The 24593-nt window shown below is 53.3% G+C and overlaps 1 protein-coding gene across 1 annotated transcript; it reads right to left on the minus strand.

Annotated features, from left to right (window-relative positions):
- Nucleotides 1–1880: 1880 nt before the first annotated feature.
- On the minus strand, nucleotides 1881–17427 carry CAPG (capping actin protein, gelsolin like). Its single transcript, XM_079720992.1, has 11 exons — nucleotides 17405–17427; nucleotides 16522–16577; nucleotides 8928–8963; nucleotides 8594–8766; nucleotides 8332–8486; nucleotides 7974–8141; nucleotides 5831–5980; nucleotides 5407–5499; nucleotides 4777–4909; nucleotides 2649–2737; nucleotides 1881–2063 (listed from the first exon to the last, which is right to left on the minus strand). Exons 3-11 carry the CDS (start codon nucleotides 8948–8950, stop codon nucleotides 1998–2000), a joined length of 1050 nt encoding a protein of 349 aa, XP_079577118.1. The 5' UTR covers nucleotides 8951–8963; nucleotides 16522–16577; nucleotides 17405–17427; the 3' UTR covers nucleotides 1881–1997.
- Between the last annotated feature and the right edge of the window lie 7166 nt (nucleotides 17428–24593).

Here is a 24593-nt window from a genome sequence, read left to right on the forward strand (position 1 = left end):
CCCCATGCAGGGGGAGGCCCATCACAGAGGTGGAGACGACAGACGGCCACCCAAGTATGGAAGGGACTCCTGTCAGCAGGATGCCTCAAGGGCGGGGCCGGTAATGGACCCTGCTGTTTGCCTTGTGTCGTCTTTGACCTAACCTAATCCTCTGTCTACCTCCTTCGTCCTGACGAGGTGCTTAGCTGACCAGCAGAGATGGCAGCAAGATTACTGGGCCTGGTGGGGTTAGAACGCAGCCCGGCCTCCACTTCGGAATGTCAAGTTCAACGGTTCCTTTCCTGCAGATTCCTTTCCCTCGCTCAGACCTTGAGGCCAGCTCAGCAGACCTCGACCCTGAGTGCTCGGCCCACAGCACGGTAGGGACCAGCACTCGTGGGCCTCTAGCTGGAGGGGAGGCCAATGGCCTCTGCAGAACCCTGTCCCACATCACTCTTGGTGGGATGCTCTCCAGACAACTTCGGACCCGGGAACATTCGCAGTAACAGTCCAGGGATTAAGTTGCAGTTCTGTTGATGGATTGGTTGGGGGGGGATGTCTAAATGCTCTGAAAGTAGATGCAGAAATCTTAATCTGTGCATTTTTCTTGGGAAAGGCCTTCCAAGGCCTTTCATGAGAGACTTAAAATGCTTCACAACCCTAAAAAGGTCAGAACCATGGATTTGGTACAACCCTTACTCTTTCACCTTTTAGAAGCCATCCCTGGGCTTCCCTGGTGGCGCAGTGGTTGAGAGTCCGCCTGCCAATGCGGGGAACACGGGTTCGTGCCCCGGTCCGGGAAGATCCCACATGCCGCAGAGCGGCTGGGCCCGTGAGCCGTGGCCGCTGAGCCTGCGCGTCCGGAGCCTGTGCTCCGCAACGGGAGAGGCCACAACAGTGAGAGGCCCATGCACCGCAAAAAAGAAAAAAAAAAGTCATCCCCGGCACATGCTCTTTGCAGAGGCTGTCCAGTGGACTCCCGGGATATCTCTGTGTGGAGAAAAGAGCAGGGGGATACACAGGGAACTGATTTTTTCTATGCTTCTCAGCACAAAAATCACTGAGATGAACTTGATCAGAATTTGTTTGGGACGGAAGATCCAGCATGTCAGAGCTCAGAAGCCACATAGCCCTGAGGGCCCGGGGTGAGAGTGGGTCAGGACAGCTGCAACCCTGCCAGGCCTGGTGGACTCCGGTCCTTCTGGTCTGGGCTTAACGCAGCTCCCGCCTTGCTCATACCCCCCCGCCGCCAGGTCATGTCCCCCAGGGTGGGACTGCTTTGGGGCTACTCCATTCTCTGCCTATTTAGCTACCTAGCCTCTTTGCTTTTCCAGCCACTACCCTGTTACACAAGAGAATGAACTAGGGCCTAGATGAGGAAAAGCAACGTGCCCAGGCTCAAGCAGAGGCAGGTGAGAACCAGAACCCATGACCCTCGGACGCTAGTCTGGTGCTTTTCCCACGGCCTCACGTGGCCCTGAGCTCATCAGCCAAATACCTGATGCCACGACGTGACAAGCCAGCCTCCCGCACAGACGGGTAGAGCTGCGCTCTTGTTGGTGATCACACATCATTAGCTGCCTTGCAGTGGATTATTGGGGCACCTGAGGAAATACTGGCTTGAATGGAGATGCAGCCCCTACCCGCCGCCACAACCTTCTCCCAGTCGGGAATGTGAGACTGAACCGAACCTCGGGCTGAAAGTGATCCTGAGCCCTGGCCCTGTGCCACCTCCCTATTGGGTTCACAGCAGTGCCTGCCAGGCCCACTGGGACTCCTGGCCCCCCTGCCTCATCATGCAAGGCCAGTCCTGGCCTCTCACGGGTTGTGGAATTGTCCCCTGGGTCCTACTCTGCCCAGTATGACTGGGTGGGGCAGAAGAATTAGCCCAAGGCAGGCAGTGCGGGCAGAGAGCACTGGTCTCCTTTATTGATCATCCGCGGGGGCACCTCGGCACTGACCAGGAAGCTGGAGGAGAAGCAAGCGGGCAGCAGGTGGGGGCAGGGAGACGCCCGCCCTCATTTCCAGTCCTTGAAGAATTGCTTGAAGATGGGACTCTCACGGCCCTGGGGCAGAATCTCCACCTGTGGGATCAGCAGGGGAGGAGTCTGGCTCACAAGGTTGCCACCTCTGCCTCTGCCGGGGAGGGCCGGAGCCAGGCAGGAGGGTGATGGGCACCAGGCCCGAGTCCATATGCCATGCAGGCCAGGGATGCTCCTCCAGATAAGCCAAGAGACGAGAAAGATTACAGGGACACGGGCTGAGAAAACAGATTGCTTCGAGGACTCCGGTGCAGTTTCACAGATGCACCAATTATACATGAGCCTTATCAGCTCCCTTCAGGTTGACCTGTGGTGTCGCCGTGCTGGGATGAGAGGGGCAGAACCAGCTAGGGGCCTCGGCCCAGAGGAGGTGCACAAGCTCCAGAGGCGCACACGACTTGCTGGGCTCCCGGGGGAGCATTGCCCAAACATCCTCTTAGAAAATATCATGTATCGTAAAACTTGGAAGGATTGAGAAGGGCTTTCCCACTGGGTGGCTCTGGGAGGGAGGCCTGACTGCTTCTGACTGTGCCCCGGGCTTTCCCGCCCTTCTTGTCCAGTCTGAGAGGCAGGAGGCCAGGGAAGAGCCCCCGGAGGAGGGCGCTGGGGGGAAGGGAGGCTCCTCACCTGAGTGTTTGGGGCATACCGCATGCGGGCGATGAAGTCCTCAGCCACTTGCAGGGCCGCCTGCCGTTCCTTCTCGTTAGCTTTGCGCCCTGCATCATCGGGAGGAGACGTTTTAATTTTTTTATTTCTTGGCCGCTCCGCAAGGCTTGCAGGATCTTAGTTCCCCAGCCAGGGATCAAACTAGGGCCCCCAGCAGTGGAAGTCCAGAATCCTAACCACTGGACCGCCAGTGAATTCCCAGGAGATTTTGTAAAAGAGAAGGTACCCCGTCTAGCCCACATCCCACTTCTCTCGAGGAGACTTAAGGGGGTTCAGAGAATAGGTGGCTCCTTTTAAAATAAATGGACCAGGAGGCGCTAAGAACACTCAGGGGGCTCTTTGGAGGTGGGAGGTTAGCCCCTCCCAACCTGGCAGCTCCAGATGAAAACTGCCCTCTGCCTGCTCCAACCATCAAAGCCTTCTGCTAGGGCCAGGGCCCTAGGGGTATTCAGGGAGAGCTAATGTTTCCCTGGCATCAGACTCTCAGGCCCATCTCTCCCACTCCAGGGCCCCTCGCCTTTTGAGTCTGTCAACTGAACTGTTATCAACTGGTTTTTTTTTGCAAAATGCAGTTGGACAAAAAGAAGGATGTGACTGACTGTGATTTTACTCCCATAAAGCCAGATGCCAGCGTCGGCCTAATAGTTATGCCAACTAAGAGCCGATGAAAAGGGAGACCAGCGTCCTCTCTTCCTGCCTGCAGGCAGTCCCTTTAACCAAACTGCGCTCCAGCGGGAGGCGCTTTTCCAAAGAAACAATGCTGTGAACTGTGGCTGGCTCTCCAGCCAGGCTATGAAAATCTAGTTAGCGACAACGTGTCTGAAATTAATGTGCTGTATCCTTCCTTTGTGATTACGAAATACGTCTCTTCCTGGCTCCCGAGTTTCCTATTTCTCCACTGGTTTCTTGGTTCTTTTTTTTTTTTTTAAATATGCATTTGTTTGGCTACGCTGGATATCTTCGTCACCGCGTGCGGGCTCTGTAGTTGCGGCGCGCAGGATCTAGTTCCCTGACCAGGGAGTGAACCTGGGTCCCCTGCATTGGGAGCGCGGAGTCTTAGCCATGGGACCACCAGGGAAGTCCCCGTGTCTTGGTTCTTTGCTTGGGGTTAAATACACGACCGTGGGAATCTGGGAGCACCACGCCCACTCCACTGGTTCTGTGGGAAGGTACCCCGAGGCAGGAGGGAAAAGGCAGCCCCAGAAGCACAATGCTCCCCCACCCAACCGCCTTACTTCTTAGAAAGCCGCCCTGCTGTTTGTCACTCCTGGCCCTTCCCTGAGGCAAGAGTGTTACTGCCTAGTAGCTGCCAAGTTAGAACACCTAACGTTTCTCCATCCTCCTGGCTGGGAATTTCTCTTGGCCTTGGTTGACCCCACAAATATTTATTGAGCACATGCTATCTCGTCAGGACACTAGAGACCATATGGTTCCTGCTTTCAAGAGGTTTATAATGTGGGCAGGGAGGTGAGACACGTTCAAGAAAAAAGACAAGCACAGAGAAGTAAGGAGGCTCCGGGTACCGCTCAGAGACTCAGAGGTTTGTTACATTTTCAGAGTTGGATCTAGCAAACAGGCTTCCACACAACAAGTGTTTCATTCCCAGCCAACCTGATCTCTTGGAAAAACAAGTTCTACCAGCTCGCTACCCACTGCATGATTTCATATCTAAAATCGATCTCTCACACCCCAGGGCAGCATGGCAGGGTCAGGGGTCCCAGCAGCCAAAGGCCTAGGAGAGCTCTGTGACAGTGGGCCTCAACACGCAGTCCCTGGACCAGCAGCAAGGCCTGGGAACTGGTTAGATGTGCAAATTCTCAGGCTCTAGTACAGACCTCGTGAATCAGAAGCTCAGGGGTGGGGTCCAGCTATGGGTGTTAACAGGCCCTCGGGTGATTCGGAGGCAGGCTAAAGGTGCAGAACCCTTGCCTGGAATTAACGGGCTGGGCACAGGAAACCCTGAGAAAACCCACAGCCGCGGAGGCTTCCTGAGTCAGCCGTCTCTGGGTCGGCCGAGGCCTCCCGCAGGAAGCCTTGCCCGGTCAGTGGCTGCAGGGGTCTCAGGCCGGGGTGCAGAAGCCACACGTACCCTTCCAGATGTAGATCTTGCTGCAGAGCCCGTTGTCCAGCACAAAGCAGTCGTCGGGTATCAGCAACTCGAGGGCAAAGGGGCTGGAGTCGGCCACCTTGGTCAGGCTCATCTGTCCAGTGGCATCAGAGACCTGGGGGAGGATGGGCAGTGCCGTGTCACCTCCTCCCCGCAGCACAAAGCCCTGATCTCCACCAAGGAGCAGCTGCCTCTCCAGCTGCGGCTCCACCCACCACCCCAGGCCAAGCAGCAGACCGGAGGTGGAGGAAGCACAACAGGCAAATCCTGGGCGACCCCCAGCCCTACTTCAGGCTCAATCACCGCCTCACAGAGCTCCTGAATCCATGGAAATTAAGTAGACTCCAAATTAACGCGTGACGGTAAAGAATCCCACAAAGTAAAGCTCAGCGTGGGCTTGTTTCAAACCTCCTTCTCCAAGAATGGGCCGGAAGCGAAGTGGCATTCATCTCCTCCAGCATCCGTTCACTTCCCATCTTACCCTCACTCCAAGCCCTGGATAAACCACCCTGGTGCCTGGCCCAACCTCCCACTGCTTTCTCCTCTCCTTTCAGCCCCACAAGCACCAGGCTCGTACCCACTCTGGTCCTAGGGCAGGCCTGGGGCGCCCACCTTATACAGAGCCGCAGCCTGGGCGTTTGTCTGGTCAGCTGTGAGGTCTTCCTCAGGGTTGCCCTCCTTCAGAGCGGGCTTGGGGCCCAGGACCTGCAGGGGTCAGAGCAGGCCACGTCTCCAGGGATTCCTGGGCACTCAACCCATCACACCCAGGGCCACCGCCCCAGTGGGACAAACTCTGTCTGCACAAGGGCGCCAGGCAGAGGTGGGGAGGGCTAGGTCCTCCTGCCCGGCCACCAGTCCCTCCGTCCCGAGGGGTACTTGACTCTGAATCCCACCAAGGCACCTGATGAGTTAGCCAAGCCCTGAGCAGCACCGCAGATGCCCTCACAGCCCTCCACCCATCACCCTCGTGCCCCCAGCTGATCGCTGCCTCTCTCGGCGGCTTCCAAGCAGAGCTGCCCTCCCCGCATCTCTCAACCTGGATCATGTCGACAGGCTCCTCTCCATCGCTGACAATCTCCACCTGGGCCTTGCCCTGCCGCTCGCTGTCCCGAATGGCCAGCGCCAGGTCCCGCGCCTTGTTACGCTCCAGGATGTTGGACTTTGCACCACACCAGGCGAAGATGTTCTGGAGGGAAGCAGGGAGGCGCGGGTTGGAGCCAACTGCCTGCATCCCGCCCCTCACAGGGTCTGCAGAACTGCCCTCTGAGGCAAGACGATCAAAGACAATCAAGAAGGCAGAGGGGGGCTTCCCTGGTGGCGCAGTGGTTGAGAGTCCGCCTGCCGATGCAGGGGACACGGGTTCGTGCCCCGGTCTGGGAAGATCCCACATGCCGCGGAGTGGCTGGGCCCGTGAGCCATGGCCTCTGAGCCTGCGCGTCCGGAGCCTGTGCTCCGCAACGGGAGAGGCCACAGCAGTGAGAGGCCCGCGTACCGCAAAAAAAAAAAAGAAGGCAGAGGGGAACCCAGGCCTCTCTGGGGACGGGAATGACAGTCTTGGGCAAGAGCGATTCTCTGCCCCGCTTCCCCATCTTTCTCCACGTTACTTGTGTCATATACTGAAACATCTTTATCTTGTTTATAATCTATCTTCCCTGACTAGAAGGTAACCCTCCTTAGGGCATGAGTGTTTTGTTTTGTTTGGCTTGGCTTGGCCCACTGCTGTATGCCCAGTGCCAAAACAGAAACGGGCACATCCTTAGGCCTAGAATAAACACTTATTGAATGAGTGAATGGGTGAATGACATCCCTGGGCCCAGGATCTCACACACCTCTGCACCCCCGCCAGGCACGGCCCTCATCACCCCTCCTGAGCGGGTCCCCTGCCTCCAGCTCACTGTTTCCAGTCCTCCTCCCAGACAGCATCTGGGTTGCTCTTCGTGTCCCAAATCTTTAGCACGACAGATGCGGTCCAGACCCTGAGAGAATCAATCTCCTCCTGCCCTGGATCTCAGCTCCTTAGAAATTTCCACTCTCACCGCTCCTGTTCCCACCCTGGGTCCCGGTCAGGCTACATCCTTCCCTGCTGTTGACATGCATGTCTGCACCCTTATCTGTCTCAGTGCCTCGGCTTACCCATCATCTTCGCCTGGAAGGGCATTTCCCCTCCGTGAGGGTCCAGTCAAATGGCGCCTCCCTGGGACAATGGCTTGGGCTTGGGCTAGAAGGCCTCTCCCTGCCCCCAGCTCCCCCAGCACAGGCCACTGCCCCTAAGAGGGCCCTCATCACCTCCTGCCATGGTTACAGCCAGTGACAGGCCCATCTTGGCTGCCTGCCCAGGGTGAGCAATTTGTAGTCCCCGTGCTGGCTCAGAGCAGACACATAGATTCACGGAGGGAAGGGATGAGTGAAGTGATTAACGCATGGGCTGGGAGGCGGCTTAACGCGGAGCTACAAAGGCTCCAGGAGAAGGAGAGAGTAGGCTCCAGTGTTAGAGGCAATGGCCAGACAGCAGAGGGAGGTTTCTGTCCTAAGAAATACAGGGATGTCTTGTAATGGCTGCAGCGACCCCACTTGGAATGGGCTTATAGCTTCCCAGCCCTTCTCCCTTTGCCCTGGCCTCCTGGTCCCTGACCTTTTAAAACACAATGCTGGGGCTTCCCTGGTGGCGCAGTGGTTGAGAATCTGCCTACCAATGCAGGGGACACGGGTTCGAGCCCTGGTCTGGGAGGATCCCACATGCCGTGGAGCAGCTAGGCCCGTGAGCCACAACTACTGAGCCTGCGTGTCTGGAGCCTGTGCTCCGCAACAAGAGAGGCCACGATAGTGAGAGGCCCGCGCACCGTGATGAAGAGTGGCCCCCGCTTGCCAAAACTAGAGAAAGCCCTCGCACAGAAATGAAGACCCAACACAGCCATAAATAAATAAATAAATAAATTTAAATCATATGGGCCTCTAAGAAAACCTCTGCTTAAAAAAAAAAGCAAAATGCCAGGGAGTTCCCTGGCAGTCCAGTGGTTAGGACTCAGCACTTTCACTGCTGTGGCCCCGGGTTCAATCCTGGTTGGGGAACTAAGATCCCAGAAGCCTGAAGGCACGGCCAAAACACACACACACACACACACACACACACACACACAGTGCCAACACAGGTGGGTGCTCAGTCACCCCCGCCTGCCCACCTGGCCCAGGTCCAGGACGAAGCAGTCCCCTGTGTTGAAGCTGCCCCAGCTCAGCGCCCGCTCGGTGGCACGGATATTCTTCTTGCCCTTCACCTGGTAGAGTTTCCTGATGGCAGCTGGGGTGGCCCCTGGCGAGGTCTTGTGAAATGCTGACTCCACGCCGCCTTCCTGCAGCCCAGATGGCCAGCCTGAATGGAGGCCCGAGCACTCCCCACCCCATCCCACTGGGAGGCAGGCAGAAAGCTGGGGAGGACCCAGCCCCGTGTGGGTCTGGGACTTTTGCAGGGTAAGGACCAGTTGGAAGGGGTCCCGACTCTGAGAGCAGCCGCAGGTTGGAGTACGGGAGGTGGGCTCTAACCTGGTACTTAAGGCCACGTGGGAAGTAGCTCATGAAGAGGTCAGACTCATTGCCCTGTACCTCCCGGTGCTGCACAGGCCGCTCCCCAAGCAGGGTGTTGAGGTGCACGGCCAGCACGGCGCAGGCCCCCTGCTCATCCCGGGACGACTGCTGGCCTGGGGCGAGTGGGAGGTGGCAGGGCACGGCCCGTGAGATCCTTGCCAGCCCCGACCCCTGCCCAGGCCAGTCCCCTCACCAGTCCTCCCAGCCCTCTCTTACGTACCTATCCATAGGTGCAGGTGGGAGAGCTCTTCCGGGCCATTGTGCAGCACTAGGTAGGAGTCTCCCGAGAAGAAGATGCCCTGGTTCTCGGGGGCCACGGGCACCGGCTTCAGCTTCTCCACCCGCCATACGTGCAGGCCGGGATCCTGCACCGAGGCTGGGAACGGAGAGCCACTGCGGGAGGGGGGAGGGTTGGTGGTGGCCGAGGCCCACAAGTGGTGCAGGAGACGAGCAGAGAGACCTGGGCAGGCCTGGGGACTGCGGTGTGGGGGTGAGGAGGCGCAGCCCTTGGAAGAGAAGAGGGGAGGGCGAAGGGGACGGGGTGCATAGCCTACCTCTGGGGGATGGATGAGTACATGCTGTCTCCGGATCTGGAAAGACAGAAGAAGCCATTATTATTACAAATGCCATGACAACCAGCCTTCACATGGGTCTGAGGAGGTCCTTCCGGGTGGCCAAGTGCTTTCATACTCAACTAATTCATCCTCAGGAGCTCAAGAGGAGATTATCCCCGGCTCCATTATGCGGGCAAAGAAACTCAGGCTCAGAGAGTCTAAGTCCCAAATCACACAGTCACTAGCGAAAAGCACTAGGAGTCCCTGGCCCTGGGCCGGTGTCTTCCCCTTGCTGTGACCTCTTCTGCTTCCAGACTCCTAACTCTGGGCATTGCATGAGGCTGGGATACATCTCTCTAAGCAATAACTGCTTATATTTGAAAAGTCTAAAGTCAATGACTTAAAATCAATAAACCAAAAATCAAAACAATAGAGAAAATCAATGAAGCTGGTTTTTGGACAAATCAATAAAATTGATGACCCTTTAGACAAACTGATTAAGAAAAGACACAGGGCTTCCCTGGTGGCGCAGTGGTTGAGAGTCCGCCTGCCGATGCAGGGGACACGGGTTCGTGCCCCGGTCCAGGAAGATCCCACATGCCACGGAGCAGCTAGGCCCGTGAGCCATGGCCACTGAGCCTGCGCGTCCGGAGCCTGTGCTCCGCAACGGGAGAGGCCACAACAGTGAGAGGCCCGCGTACCGCAAAAAAGAAAAAAAAGAAAAGACGCCAATTTCCAATACAGAAACAAAAGAGATGACCATCCCTACAGATTCTATAAGTATTAAAAGGATAAAGAGAATATTACAAACTTTATGCCAATACATTTAACAACTTACACGAAATGGGCAAAGTCCTTCAAGAACACAAATTATGCAAGTTCACTCAAGAAGAAACAGATTACCTGAAGAGTTCTAATATCTATTAAAGAAATTGAAATTGTACTTAAAAACTCCCCCGCCTCCAAAAAATTCCAAGTCCAGATAAATTCTACCAAAAACTTAAGGAAGGCATAATACCAATTCTATACAAATTCTTCTAGAAAACAAGAGAGCACTTCCCAACTCATCCCATGCTGCCACCATTTTCCTGATATAACAAAACCAGATAAATATATTATAGAAAAGAAAATTAGACCAAGATCCCTCATGAACACTGGAAAAAATATTAACAAAATTTTAGCATATGGAGTTCAGAAATATATAAAAAGATAAAACATCATGACTAAATAGGGTTTACTCCAGGAATGCAAAGTTGGTTTAACATCTGAAAATCAATGTAATCCACCCTATTAACAAGCCATATAAACAAACATAAAATCATCTCAGTAGATACAAAAAAATTATTTAGAAAAATTCTATATCCATTTTTGATTAAAAAAAAAAAGCTTTTAGCAAACTAGGAATAGAAGGGAACTTCCTTAACCTGATAAAGGGCATCTACCAAAAGCAAACAAAAAATCTCAGAAAGGGCTTCCCTGGTGGCGCAGTGGTTGAGAGTCGGCCTGCCGATGCAGGGGACACGGGTTCATGCCCCAGTCCAGGATGATCCCACATGCCGCGGAGTGGCTAGGCCCGTAAGCCATGGCCGGTGAGCCTGCGCATCCGGAGCCTGTGCTCCGCAACGGGAGAGGCCACAACAGTGAGAGGCCCGCATACCGCAAAAAACAAACAAACAAACAAACAAAAATCTAAACTCCCTCCCTAGGGAATTTCCCCCATTCCCAGGCACAGCTACCACTTTTTTTTTTTTTAATTAATTTGTACTGGCATATAGTTGCTTTACAATGTTGTGTTAGTAACTACTGTACAGCAAAGTGAATCAGCTATTCGTATACACATATCCCCTCTTTCTTTGATTTCCTTCCCATTTACGTTACCACAGAGCATTGAGTAGAGTTCCCTGTGCTATACAGTAGGTTCTCATTAGTTATCTATTTTATACATAGTATCAATAGTGTATATATGTCAATCCCAATCTCCCAATTCATCCCACCCCACCCCCTTCCCCCTTGGTGTCCATACGTTTGTTCTCTACGTCTGTGTCTCAGGTATCACTTCTGTATGCCCAGCTCCCCTCAAATGCCAGGATGATGAATATCATCTTTATTCTGTAGGTCAGTAAGAGCAACCTTTTTTGGACAGAAGTTATTTAGGGAAAAAACAAAGTGCTAAAGGCAAGCATTTAAAATAAAATACTATCTTTTTAAAAATTTCACAAGTGTAGTAGCCATAGCCTTACTCACTCTCTTTCCCACGTTCCCATGACTAGAGGGTTTCTTTCTTTGGCTGCAAATGCAGAGCCCACGCCAGCAAGCACTGCCGCCCAGTTCATGCTGTGCAGCTAATAAGGAGCCCCAGTGGTGCAAGGGAAGGACCTGGGGAACTTCAGGGTTAAAAGGCACCATTAGGAGACTCTTGGGGGCTGGGGAAGCAGGAAGGGCAAAGGGCAATCTTTGGGGGATGGACGGGAGAGCAGAAGATGTTGAGTCTGAGTAGGAAACAGAGGGGGAAACAGGAGCAGTGGCCGTGGGTGTAAAACACCAGGTGAAACTGACTTTCATTTGCTTCCTAACTTAAACATAGCTGAAGGCATTTTTTGGAACCACACTTCCCCAAGGTAGAGGGAAGGCAGTGAGGGGGAGGCTTGGGGGAGGGAACCTTTAATGGTTCTCCATCCCGCATAGGGTCACATGCTGTGCCCACATCCTCTGTAACGGACAGCTCAGCCTGCGACTCAGGCCCGAAGTGGTGACGTGGCCACCCCCAAGGCCCAGCCAGTGGGGAGAGCTCGTGGAGAGAGATGGCGTGAACAAGTGGGCCAACTGTCAGCTGTCTATTGTTTTTTTTTTTTTGGCCGTGTCACACGGCATACAGGATCTTAGTTCCCCATCCACCGACCGAACCCGCACCCCTGCAGTGGAAGCGTGGGGTCCTAACCACTGGACTGCCAGGGGATTCCCATATTTTTTTGTTCTGTGTCCCGACCTGACAGCTCAGGCCATAACTCAAAAGCAGGCAGCCCACGTGCGGGGCTACAGGCCTCTGAGAACCAGTGCAGTGTTTTGGTGAGAGGGGTTGGCTGCCTGGCCCTCATCACTTTGGCTTTCCAGCCCGGCCACCGGTTAGAATTACCTTGGGATCTTATAAAAACATCGAGGCCCAGGCCTGAAGATTTTGATTCCACAGGTCTGGAGTGAGGATGGGCATCTGCATGTTGAACTATGTTCTTATGCTGCCAGTTAGCTCTGTGCAGACCAGCATCTCACACCTGCCCGCACATCAGAGTCATCTGGGGGCTTTTAAAAAATCCCAATGCCGGGCTTCCCTGGTGGCGCAGTGGTTGAGAGTCCACCTGCCGATGCAGGGGACACAGGTTCGTGTCCCGGTCCGGAAAGATTCCACATGCCACGGCGCGGCTGGGCCCATGAGCCATGGCCGCTGAGCCTGCGGGTCTGGAGCCTGTGATCCGCAGCGGGAGAGGCCACATCAGTGAGAGGCCCGCGTAATGCAAAAAAAAAAAAAAAAAATCCCAATGCCAAGGCCAGTTAACACCAGACTCTCGGGACTTCCCTTGTGGCGCAGTGGTTAAGAATCTGCCTGCCAATTCAGGGGACACGGGTTCGAGCCCTGGTCCGGGAAGATCCCACATGCCGCGGAGCAACTAAGCCCGTGCGCCACAACTACTGAGCCCGCGTGCCTACAGCCCGTGCTCTGCAACAAGAGAAGCCACCACAGTGAGAAGCCCGTGCACCGTAACAAAGAGCGGCCCCCGCTCGCCGCAACTAGAGAAAAGCCCACGCAGCAACGAAGACCCAACGCAGCCAAAAATAAATAAATAAATAAATAAAATTGATTCCTTAAAAATAAAAACCAGACTCTCCAGGGTGGAGCCCGGATGTCAGTGTTGGAGAAGTTCCAGATGACCCTGTAAAGCTACCCGCCGGCCTTCTGCTCACAGCTCTCCCCCGCAAGCGCCCACTGCCATCGGCCTGTCACTCCTCTCCCTCCAGGTCCTCTGCCCAAGCCTACAGCTCCTCAGCTTCCTCAGTATGAAGCTCCACCTCACGTCCATCCAAGCCCCACCACCCCTCCGGGCCCATTTCAAGCCGCAGCCATCTGAGGAGGCTTCTAGGACACTGGGTGGCCTCGGCCTTCTCTGGGAGTTCTCCCAGCCCTCTCACCTAGGAACACACCCTTCATTTCCTGCTTACAGGCTGTCTTGGAGCATGACCTGACAGCTCAACCAGAGCAGGGGACATGCCCGGTACTCCTGCATTCCTTAAGCAGCCCACAACAGGGTCTATTCAATTCCATTCAGGGTCTATATTGGGAGCTTGGCACTGGGCAAAATGAGGGCGGAGGGGCACAGAAATAAAGAACAACTCATGCGAGTCTCAAGGTCTAGCTGATGGGGGTGGTGAAGCAGGAAGCCATCACATGCAAGGGACCGCAGACAAACTTCCCCTACGTGGGGAATGTCACAGAATCACAGATGTTGGCATTAGAAGGAGCCTTAATACTTAGTTAATCCTACTCCACGTCTGCCCCCCAACACATACCTAAACACGCACAGTGCAGAAATCCCTACATCCCTCACCATCTTCTTCTCCAACACTTCCAGTGATGGGGAACTCACCACCTCAAAAGGCAGCTGCTTCCGTACCTCTTACGTTATAGCCTTTACTTTTTCCCACTCTGCCACAGTGTGCTGAGTTATGGGCCTGGCCATCTCCCCAACTGGACTATAAAGGCCTTTTGAGGAGGAGCCATATTTTGCCTCTTTGGATCAAGCTGGACCCTCACACTGTGCCTGGTACCCTACAAGCGCTCAGAGAATGTATTTGATTAACTGTGCTTTCTCCAGTTATTAGACCAGATGGAGCCTAAGAGGTAGCACAGGAGGGCTTCCCTGGTGGCGCAGTGGTTAAGAATCCGCCTGCTAATGCAGGGGACACGGGTTCGAGCCCTGGCCCGGGAAGATCCCACATGCCGTGGAGCCGCTAAGCCGGTGCACCACAACTACTGAGCCTGAGCTCTAGAGCCTGCGAGCCACAACTACTGAAGCCCGCGTGCCTAGAGCCCATGCTCCCCAACAAGAGAAGCCACTGCAATGAGAAGCCCGCGCACCGCAACGAAGAGTAGCCCCCGCTCACCGCAACTAGAGAAAGCCTGTGCGCTGCAACGAAGACCCAACACAGCCAAGAAAATAATAAAAAATAAAAAAAATAAAAAAAGAGAGAGATAGCACAGGAAATCAACAGGCAGGAGCAGCCCTGGAGGCAGAAAGCAGAGGCTAGGGGTAGGATGTTTGCCGTGCTGGCCGTCCCAAGGTCCTGAATCAGGAAGGAGCCGGCCTTTGAGGACACAGTGTGAAGTGGGGGTCAGTTATGCAGACCTTTGCGGCAGTGCTTGCCAGCTGTCAGAATGACAGGTCCTCCCTGCTATCTGTGCCCTCCTCAGATCCCGAGTTCACTGATTCCCAACAGGTCCCTTCACCACACAGTCCCGGTTTGCCCTTAGGTGTGAAATGCAACAGCCCCTACCCTTCTCCCCTAGAAAGAGTAAGGGGTGAGTGTCAGCACTTGAAATGACACCAGCTCTTCCCAGCCTGGAACCTGGACATCTGCAGGAGCTGCTGGGTCCAGAGGCCTCACCTGGAAACTCCTTGGCCAGTGCTCTCTCCCTTGACACCAAACAGGACTCCTACCCTTTCCTGGCTCCACCTTCGCCTCCCTCACCCACCCCTACCCTACCCCAGGCAGCTGGCTGGACCGTGGGCTGGGGTCTTCTTGAATTTGCAAAATAATGGACCGTGCCCCCGGTGGTTAAGACTCCACGCTTCCACTGCACGGGGCACGGCTTCGATCCTGGTCAGAAAAAAAAATGGACCGTGCCACACAGTTGAAATTCAAATGTGAGGCCTGCCCATCACCCCCAGACATTCCAGCCCACCTATCTACCATCACGCCACCATCCTGTCTTAGGAACAAGTATCCTCAAATCTGAATGCACCCCCAGGCTGGCTGAGGACCTTCAGGTGTCCGGTCACTCAGTGTGGTGGCCTCTGTCAGGAGGCTGGGCACCACAAGCCAGGACAAGCCCCGGCCCAGGAGTTCCTTATCCGTATGCTGAGCCCAATCCACCCGTTGCCCGGGCAGCTGAGGCTCCAGTGACTGGAAAGGACGGCAGGTGGGGCACACCCGTCCTGGACAAAGCGGCTTCCAGAAACGTGAGCCTCTGTTTCTGCCCTCGCCTGCCCACCTAAGAGGGTCCCGGCCAGCCCACCCCACGCCGAGCCTCCCTCAGCCTCCCTCCACTTTCACCTCTCCGTGCAGCTCCGCTTCCTCCCACTTCTGCTTTTCAGGCTCTGCTTCCTTCCAGCCAGCCCCCCACCCCACACCGCAGGCTCTCCCTTCCCTCTGCTATCTCCTGATATTCCCACCCATCGACCCCACCCCTGGGCTCCTTCCCCAGCTGGTGCCGAGGTCCTGTCCTCCGCAGGGAAGGGTACACTGTGCTGGGAGGGCAGGCGGTCCCTGATGGAGGAGATCGACATTGGGGGCTGGCAGGGAGTGCGGCCAGGCTGGCTCCTCAGAGACCCCCATAGGGAGGTGGAGGCCCACGCCAGCTTGGAGTCCCATCACAGTGGCCTCCACCGGCTGCAAGCCAGGGCTGGCAGCTCTGAGTCTGGGACCTGCGAGGGAAACCACAGGAAAGCCAAGACTGCCTACGCTCCCCACTCACCAGCTTGAGGCAGGCACGTCTGCCTGGCCCCAGCCTCTGCTGGGTTAGTCACATTTCCTGGGTAGGGTCACTGGCTCTGAACCACTTTTTCCTCCTTCTCGACTTGCCTTTCTCCTTGCCTGAATGCACACATTTGATTTTTTTGTTGCTGTTGTTAAAGCTCAGTACCCTGGGAGTGGCTGAGGCCGGGAAAACATTCTTTGCTGTGTCCCGCATGCTGGATGCCTCTCAAATCCACCCTTGCTCAGCTTCTCATTCACCAGATGTTGACTGTCACACAGTCTCTGCCCAGGGTGCTCTGAGGGACAGCAATAAAAATAAGCCTGGTTCTGGCTCAACCCAGGGGCCATCTTGCCTCCATCACATCATAAGGCCCTGGAGCTAGTCTGGTCCAACTCGCTCGTCCGCTTTCCAGAGGAGGATATGGAGGCCCTGAGAGCACAAGCGACTTGCCTGTGATCACACAGGGAGCACGAGACAGAACAAGGGAAGCTTCCACGCCCTGCGGAATCCGTGCAAGAGGATGCAGCCGAGTCCAGAACTCTGGCCCACCTGTCCTGGACACAGGCCAGGCCTGGCCCAGGGTTGATCAACAGGCTAGTCAGACATAAGGCTCAGCCTTCAGGGTCAGGCCCCACCCAGGGGGCAGCAGTGGAACCCAATCAATGCATGTGTCAGAATTTCTGGACCAGAACAAGATAAGTTGAATGTCTTCTTCAAAGAACACAAACGCTAGCTGGCACCTGAGAGTCTCCATGGCCTTAAAAAGAGGGTCTTGTCCTCACGAGAGCCAGAGGCTGGGCGGATCACGTGGCGGAATGGAAGGAGTTGGATAGTTTGGCTACTTACTGGCTCTGCTTCCTCCTGCAAGTGACTTAACTTCCTGGAGCCTCCCTGTGTCCTAACTGTAAGAGGGGCATGAAGACAAAAGTGAAGATTAAATGAAATGGTATAAATAAGGAGCAAATTCTAGACGCTCAATAAACCTACATGGCTTTCTCTTGCCAACACAGAATTTACCAGGGGACCCCAGCACCTCCCGAAGCAATGCCCCTTGCCTCTCCCTTCACGGTTTAGCAGAGGGAAGGGATGGAAAGTTAAACCCCAGATCACCTCTCCTCGCCCCGCCCCCACCCGGCCCCAGCGAGGTTCGTCGACTCTGGTCTGCACTGGTGCAAAACCCGGGTGGTTCTAGGGCTCTGGACTCCGCCGGGCACGAGCAAGGATGAATGGGAGTCCCTGTTCTCTCTCCACACTGGAGCCTCACCTGGCTAAAAAGGTGGCCCCATCACCACGGGGTGGGTGCGAGGGTGGGGGGAGACGTTTGCAAACTAACAGCGAAACAAAAGAGCAGGTCAGTTAAAAGAGTCTAGGACTCCCTAGCGCCTTGGAACTCTAACAGTAACTAACGTTGTTAATTACATTATCTGGTAACCGGACTCTAAAAGTTGTTTTTTAACAGACTCATTTTTCCTCCCTCTCCGGTCTCCCCAGCAGGTACGCTCAACTTGTCCCAAATGGAGGAAAATGAAGCATTGCTTTAGCACTGGCTCACCCCCTCCCGCCCCCCCTTACGGGAAGCGAGGAGACCTGACTAGACACGTGGCTGCGCCCCTAGGAGAAGAAGGGGGAGCCGGGCGCGCAGGGCAGGGGGCCCGCGACCAGCTGAGCCCCTCCGACCCCTACAGGGGGAGCCCAGGCTTCGGGTGGTCAGACCCCAAGCGCTACTTGCCTGCCTGCGCCCTGCTGGCTTGCTCCGGCCACTGTCTCTGCCGCCCTGCCCTGCCCTGCCCTGCCCTCCCCTGCCCTGCCCTCCCCGCTCCCGACCCCGCCCCCGCCCCCGCCCCCGACGTGAGCGGCTAAAAGCCGCCCAGGGTGAATCAGAGGGAGGGGCCTGAGCTGGCTGGGGGCGCTGCTGAGCCCGCCCCTCGCAATAGTCGTCTCCCGCTCCCCCCCACCCCGCCACCCCCGCCATGGGGGAGACTCGGCTCTGAAACGAGCCTAGAAGTGGGGCGGGTATTCGGGAAACTAACGACAGTACTCTGCGGAAAACTTGGCGAGAGCAAGGCAGTGCTCACAACCCGCTCAACTGTTAAGATTTTTGGCCGGGATTAAGCTGTAACAGCTACTCTTCCTTGAGTGCTTACTATGTACTCAGTGCTTTAAACGTGACCTCGTTCAGTCTTCACAACTGTCTGTCACTATGCCTCTTAATAGATGAAGTCTCCCGGAGGCTCAGAGAGGGTAGGTAACTTGTCCAGGGTCCCACTGCTAGTTCAGAAGCAGAACCAGGATTCTAATCTAGGCTGGTCTGGCCTCAAAGCCGGTGCTAGAACTGGAACTCCTCACCCTTCTCGTCGTTTTTGTTTTGTTTTTTTTTAATCTTTATTTTTAATTTTTTTTGGCTGCATTGGGTCTTCGTTGCTGCACACCGGCTTTGTCTAGTTGTGGTGAGCCGTAGCTGTGGTGAGCAGGGGCTACTCTTCCTTGCGGCGCACATGCTTCTCATTGCAGTGGCTTCTCTTGTTGCGGAGCATGGGCTCTAGGCGCGTGGGCTTCACTAGTTGTGGCACACGGGCTTAGTTGCTCCGCGGCATGTGGGATCTTCCCAGACCAGGGATCAAACCCATGTCCCCTGCATTGGCAGGCGGATTCTTTTTTTTTTTTCTTTTTTTTTTTTTACAACTTTATTGGAGTATAATTGCTTCACAATGGTGTGTCAGTTTCTGCTTTATAAAAAAGTGAATCAGTTATACATATACATCTGTTCCCGTATCCCTTCCCTCTTGCGTCTCCCTCCCTCCCACCCTCCCTATCCCACCCCTCCAGGCAGTCACAAAGCACCGATCTGATCTCCCTGTGCTATGCGGCTGCTTCCCACTAGCTATCTACCTTATGTTTCGTAGTGTATATATGTCCATGCCTCTCTCTTGCTTTGTCACAGCTTACCCTTCCCCCTCCCCATATCCTCAAGTCCATTCTCAAGTAGGTCTGTGTCTTTATTCCCGTTTTACCCCTAGGTTCTTCATGACACTTTTTTTCCTTAAATTCCATATATATGTGTCAGCATACAGTATTTGTGTTTCTCTTTCTGACTTACTTCACTCTGTATGACAGACTCTAGGTCTATCCACCTCATAACAAATAGCTCAATTTCGTTTCTTTTTATGGCTGAGTAATATTCCATTGTATATATGTGCCACATCTTCTTTATCCATTCATGTGATGATGGACACTTAGGTTGTTTCCATCTCCAGGCTATTGTAAATAGAGCTGCAATGAACATTTTGGTACATGACTCTTTTTGAATTATGGTTTTCTCAGGGTATATGCCCAGTAGTGGGATTGCTGGGTCATATGGTAGTTCTATTTGTAGTTTTTTAAGGAATCTTCATACTGTTCTCCATAGTGGCTGTACCAATTCACATTCCCACCAGCAGTGCAAGACTGTTCCCTTTTCTCCACACCCTCTCCAGCATTTATTGTTTCTAGATTTTTTGATGATGCCATTCTGACTGGTGTGAGATGATATCTCATTGTAGTTTTGATTTGCATTTCTCTAATGATTAATGATGTTGAGCATTCTTTCATGTGTTTGTTGGCAGTCTGTATATCTTCTTTGGAGAAATGTCTATTTAGGTCTTCTGCCCATTTTTGGATTGGGTTGTTTGTTTTTTTGTTATTGAGCTGCATGAGCTGCTTATAAATTTTGGAGATTAATCCTTTGTCAGTTGCTTCATTTGCAAATATTTTCTCCCATTCTGAGGGTTGTCTTTTGGTCTTGTTTATGGTTTCCTTTGCTGTGCAAAAGCTTTGAAGTTTCATTAGGTCCCATTTGTTTATTTTTGTTTTTATTTCCATTTCTCTAGGAGGTGGGTCAAAAAGGATCTTGCTGTGATTTATGTCATAGAGTGTTCTGCCTATGTTTTCCTCTAGGAGTTTGATAGTGTCTGGCCTTACATTTAGGTCTTTAATCCATTTTGAGCTTATTTTTGTGTATGGTGTTAGGGAGTGATCTAATCTCATACTTTTACATGTCCCTGTCCAGTTTTCCCAGCACCACTTATTGAAGAGGTTGTCCTTTCTCCACTGTACATTCCTGCCTCCTTTATCAAAGATAAGGTGACCATATGTGCATGGGTTTATCTCTGGGCTTTCTATCCTGTTCCATTGATCTATCTTTCTGTTTTTGTGCCAGTACCATACTGTCTTGATTACTGTACCTTTGTAGTATAGTCTGAAGTCAGGGAGCCTGATTCCTCCAGCTCCGTTTTTCGTTCTCAAGATTGCTTTGGTTATTCGGGGTCTTTTGTGTTTCCATACAAATTGTGAAATTTTTTGTTCTAGTTCTGTGAAAAATGCCAGTGGTAGTTTGATAGGGATTGCATTGAATCTGTAGATTGCTTTGGGTAGTAGAGTCATTTTCACAACGTTGATTCTTCCAATTCAAGAACATGGTATATCTCGGGCAGGCGGATTCTTAACCACTGCACCACCAAGGAAGTCCCACCCTTCTTGTCTTTATTCAGAGGAAAACAGGCCAGCCAGTGTCTGCGCCCAGAGGCTAGGCCTTCCGGAAGTGAGCAGGACAGCAAGTGGTCCACACTTCCATTTTTGCTTCTGAATGGAGAGAGCCCTGCACAGCAGGCAAACCCCGGCAAATGTCAGCTGACAAGAGGCAGCAGGATTAGGACATGGCCCCTTGACGCAGTGGTAAGAGGACTTTTCCTTTCTTGGGAAGCAGCTTGGAAAATTCCAACCAGCATGACTTTCTCCAAGGCCCACTGATAGGGCCTGGGGTAAGGGAAGCAATTCAAAGCCTGGTTCTACCCCTTTCCATCTGGGCAACACTGAGCAACTACACTCCATTCCTGAGTAATGCTTAGAAACCGCCCCACGTGTCCACCCTCCTCTGACCAACTGGTCACCTACAGACTCAGCCTAAATATCCCTCCTCGAAACGTGCAGTAATCCCTGACTTCCTCCTTAGTCCTCCCTGGGTGCTCTGGGCATCAGGCCACTGGGCCATCTGAGTCTTCAGACTCCGTGGGAAAACATTTCATCCATACCCTGGAAGCAAAGATGGAATTATATCCATGGGCCATCTAGTCAACACCTGGCCCGCTTCTGGACAGCTGAGCCCCACCAAGACCCTTCTAGGCATAGTGTATGCTATGCTATGCTAGGCAGAGCATTTCCATTTTCTGCATTTTTAAAGTAAAATTTACAGTGAAAATCACAAATCGTAAGTGTGCATTTGAATGAGTCTTCACATATGCAAACACCCATACAACCCACATCCCTACCAAGATATAAAACACTTCTACCACCCCAGAAAGTTCCCTCATCACCCCTTTCTCTCCTCTGCCATGTGTGCCTTCCCCATCACACTGTTAGCTCCTCCAGCCCAGGGACCATATCAGGTCATCCTTGTGACCCCAGCACCCAGCAGAGCATTCAGCAGGTAAGAGACACTCCAACAAAAATATATATATATATATATATATTTTTTTTTACTTAATTAACAGAGAGCAAAATCCTCAAATTCTAGCAATGCCCTAGCCTCTGTCACCTTGTGAAAGTCACTTAAACCTTCTGAACCACAGGTTCCTCACGTGTGAAGCAAGGACAATTACCCCAGCCCTCCTACATTGAGGGATTGTGCGGATCCAATGAGATGACCTATGGGAGCCTCTTTGAAAAGAATAAAGGCCTAGACACGTGCAGGCTGCCATTACCATTATTATTAATAAACTCCTACTTCTAAAACAAACATCTGGCTGAAATAAACCAGGAGAGGAAGGCATCGGAGTCTGACTTCCAGGCTTTGGCTACTTGGGCTCTGGCCAAGGTCTGCAGCCGCCCAAGATGGCCAGCTTTCTGGTTCTGTGCCCATAGACCCAGGCTATGGACTGATTTCTGGGGCTAAGAATTTCCTGAAATTGCAAAGGATTCTCCCTGAGTTCCCAACCTGGCTTCTCTAACTACCCTGCCATATGGCCCTCTCTGAGCCTGCTTCCCATCTGTAAAATGCAGCACTAGACGAGGAGTCCCTTCTGGCTCCTCTGACTCCAATCCAGAGGGGCAGATCGGGCTGACCTGTTGCATTTCCTCAGCCTGGGCGGGGCGGGACAGTGGCGGGACGGCAGGGATCTGTTGCAATACCTGAAAATTCCAATATCACAGCTCCCCCAGAATATTCCTTTGAAGGCACTAACTCAGAATGCTGCTAGTCTTTTTTTTTTTTTTAATGAATTATTTATTTATTTTTGGCTCCATTGGGTCTTCGTAGCTGTGTGCAGGCTTTCTCTAGTTGCGGCAAGCAGGGGCTGCTCTTTGTTGCAGTGCAAGGGCTTCTCATTGCGGTGGCTTCTCTTGTTGTGGAGCATGGGCTGTAGGTGTGCGGGCTTCAGTAGTTGTGGCTCGCGGGCTCTAGAGCACAGGCTCAGTAGTTGTGGCGCACGGGCTTTGTTGCTCTGTGGCATGTGGGATCTTCCCAGACCACGACTCGAACCCGTGTCCCCTGAATTGGCAGGCGGATTCTTAACCACTGCTCCACCAGGAGAGCCCACTGCTAGGCTTTAAATTTGATCTGCAGTGAATTTTTCTAGATCATTTCAGCTTCTCTGAGGAAGAGCTGGGGGTCTGGATGGCCATATTTTCTGAATAAAGCTCATGATTAGAAAGTTTCTTTTCAATCACTGCTGGGTGCTCAGAGGCATCCTGGACGGTGACACCCCAGAATTCCTTGGTGACCTGTTGGGAAAATAGGACTGTCCAGTACAGCATGAATGAGCGGGCCAGGAGAAGCTCTGGTGGAGCACTGTGGTGGCAGGGAGGGTACCGAGAGACTGGGGCAGGAGGGACTGGCCCCCAGGGAGGACGCAAGAGGACATGTTTACCACCTCAAGGCCAGGGTCACATTGGTCCTCACGCCATTGTACGTTCATGATGAGAGCCAACACTCTTTTGAGTGTTGGCACTCTATGCCAGGCACTGTCCTTCATATGATTTTCTCATTTAATCCTCCCATTTGCCCTCTAAAGTAGATCCTCTTATTGTCCTCATTTTACAGATGAGAAAATGGAGGCCAAGTGGGGTCAAAATAACATGCTCCGGGACTCCCTTAGTAAATGCAGAGCGAGGTGGTAGGACCCCCGGCCTCCCCGCCAACTATTACTGCACATCACTGCTCTCCCTCCTCCTCTCCCAAGGCCCATCCTGCTCCTGGCATTGAACGCTAGTGCCAGCTCTGAGTCCTTCACACATAAGGGGCTACCCCTGCTCATCCTTAAATCTGGGATTTAAAATTAAAAAAAAAAAAGTTTTATTTATAAAAATAGTACAGAGTACTGATACATGCTACAACCTGAATTTTTAAAATACCGTGCTAAGTGAAAGAAGCCAGACACAAAAGACCCCATATCATACGATTTCATTTATATGAAATGTCCAGAATAGGCAAATCTGTAGAAACAGGATGTAGATTAGTGGTTGCCTAGGGTCCGAGGGGATGAGGACTTTAGGGGGTGACTGCTAATCAGGACAGGTTTCTTTTGGGGGTGATGAAATGTTCTCAAATTAGTTTGTGGTGACAACTGCACAACTGAGAATATACTAAAAAACACTGAATTGCACATTCAATAAGGCTGTCAACAAATGAAAGGGCTCTGTAACCTATAAATGGTTAAGGCCTGGCTCGACCCATTTGCACCCCACTTAAAAAAATTGTATAGAAAGGTTCCACGGACCTACGACCCACCTTCTCCTAATGGGACATCTTACTTAACTACAGTAAGTGTAACTTCCCCTTTAAAGTGTGGCTCCTGAAGGCCCAACACCTTTTCTCCAGTGTTTCAGAGTTCACATAACACCTCACCCATGCCCAGGGCTTTACCGTTTACAAAACACCCCCTCCACACACAGCCCCCACCCCCCAACTTGATCCTCAAAGCAAAGCCGTGAGCCAGTGTCGCCCCATTTCTTGGTTTTCGTGGTCAGAAGAATCCTCTTCCCTCCCTGGCCTCCTTCTGTAGGGTTGCTAAATTTGACAAATAAAAATGTTATCTGGGGGCTTCCCTGGTGGCGCAGTGGTTGGGAGTCCGCCTGCCGATGCCGGGGACACGGGTTCGTGCCCCGGTCCGGGAGGATCCCGCATGCCGCGGAGCGGCTGTGCCCGTGAGCCATGGCCACTGAGCCTGCGCGTCCGGAGCCTGTGCTCCGCGGCGGGAGAGGCCACAACAGTGAGAGGCCCACGTACCGCAAAAAAAAAAAAAAAAAAAAAAAAAAAGTTATCTGTCAGCTCTATAGGATAATTACTTCTAATGTGTCCAGCCAGTCCTGGGCGGGTCTGGTCATCATTTTGAGACACCATTGATCGCAGACTCTTAAGAACTGAAAGGGCCCTGGACTGTCGCCTAGTCCAGCCTTGCCCAGCAGGTCTGGGCTGGGCCTCCCAGGCCAAGTCCTCACTCTGGCTTTCCCCACCTTCCTACCCGGCCAGAGCGCGCCCATCTTCGTGCCTCAGTTTAGCATCTAGCGTCTTGTCCTCCAGGCGCCGGCATACACGTCGCGGGGGCGGCGGACCGGGGGAAGGGCCAGGGGGAGCTCGGCTGGAGTTGCGACACCGCGCCATGTCTACTGTCCAGATCCAGGGCACGCGGGAAAAAGCAGGAATAAGGATGGTACCACGCCGGGCCCAGGTTGGACCCCCGACCTGCGGCCCCACCCAGGCCCGAACTACAAATCCCAGCAAGAGTGGGCCGCGGGGCGGGACCTCGGGAGCGGTGGCCTGCGATCCCTGCGCCAAGCCCGGGGCCAGTGGGCCCTCGGGGGAGAGATCAGGAGGACAGAGACGCCACAGCGGACCTCGAAACACACTCACAGACACACAAACACACAGACACAAACGCGCACACCGG

The sequence above is a fragment of the Hyperoodon ampullatus genome, assembly GCF_949752795.1.
Source record: "Hyperoodon ampullatus genome assembly, chromosome: 15".
Classification (NCBI taxonomy): Eukaryota; Metazoa; Chordata; class Mammalia; order Artiodactyla; family Ziphiidae; genus Hyperoodon; species Hyperoodon ampullatus.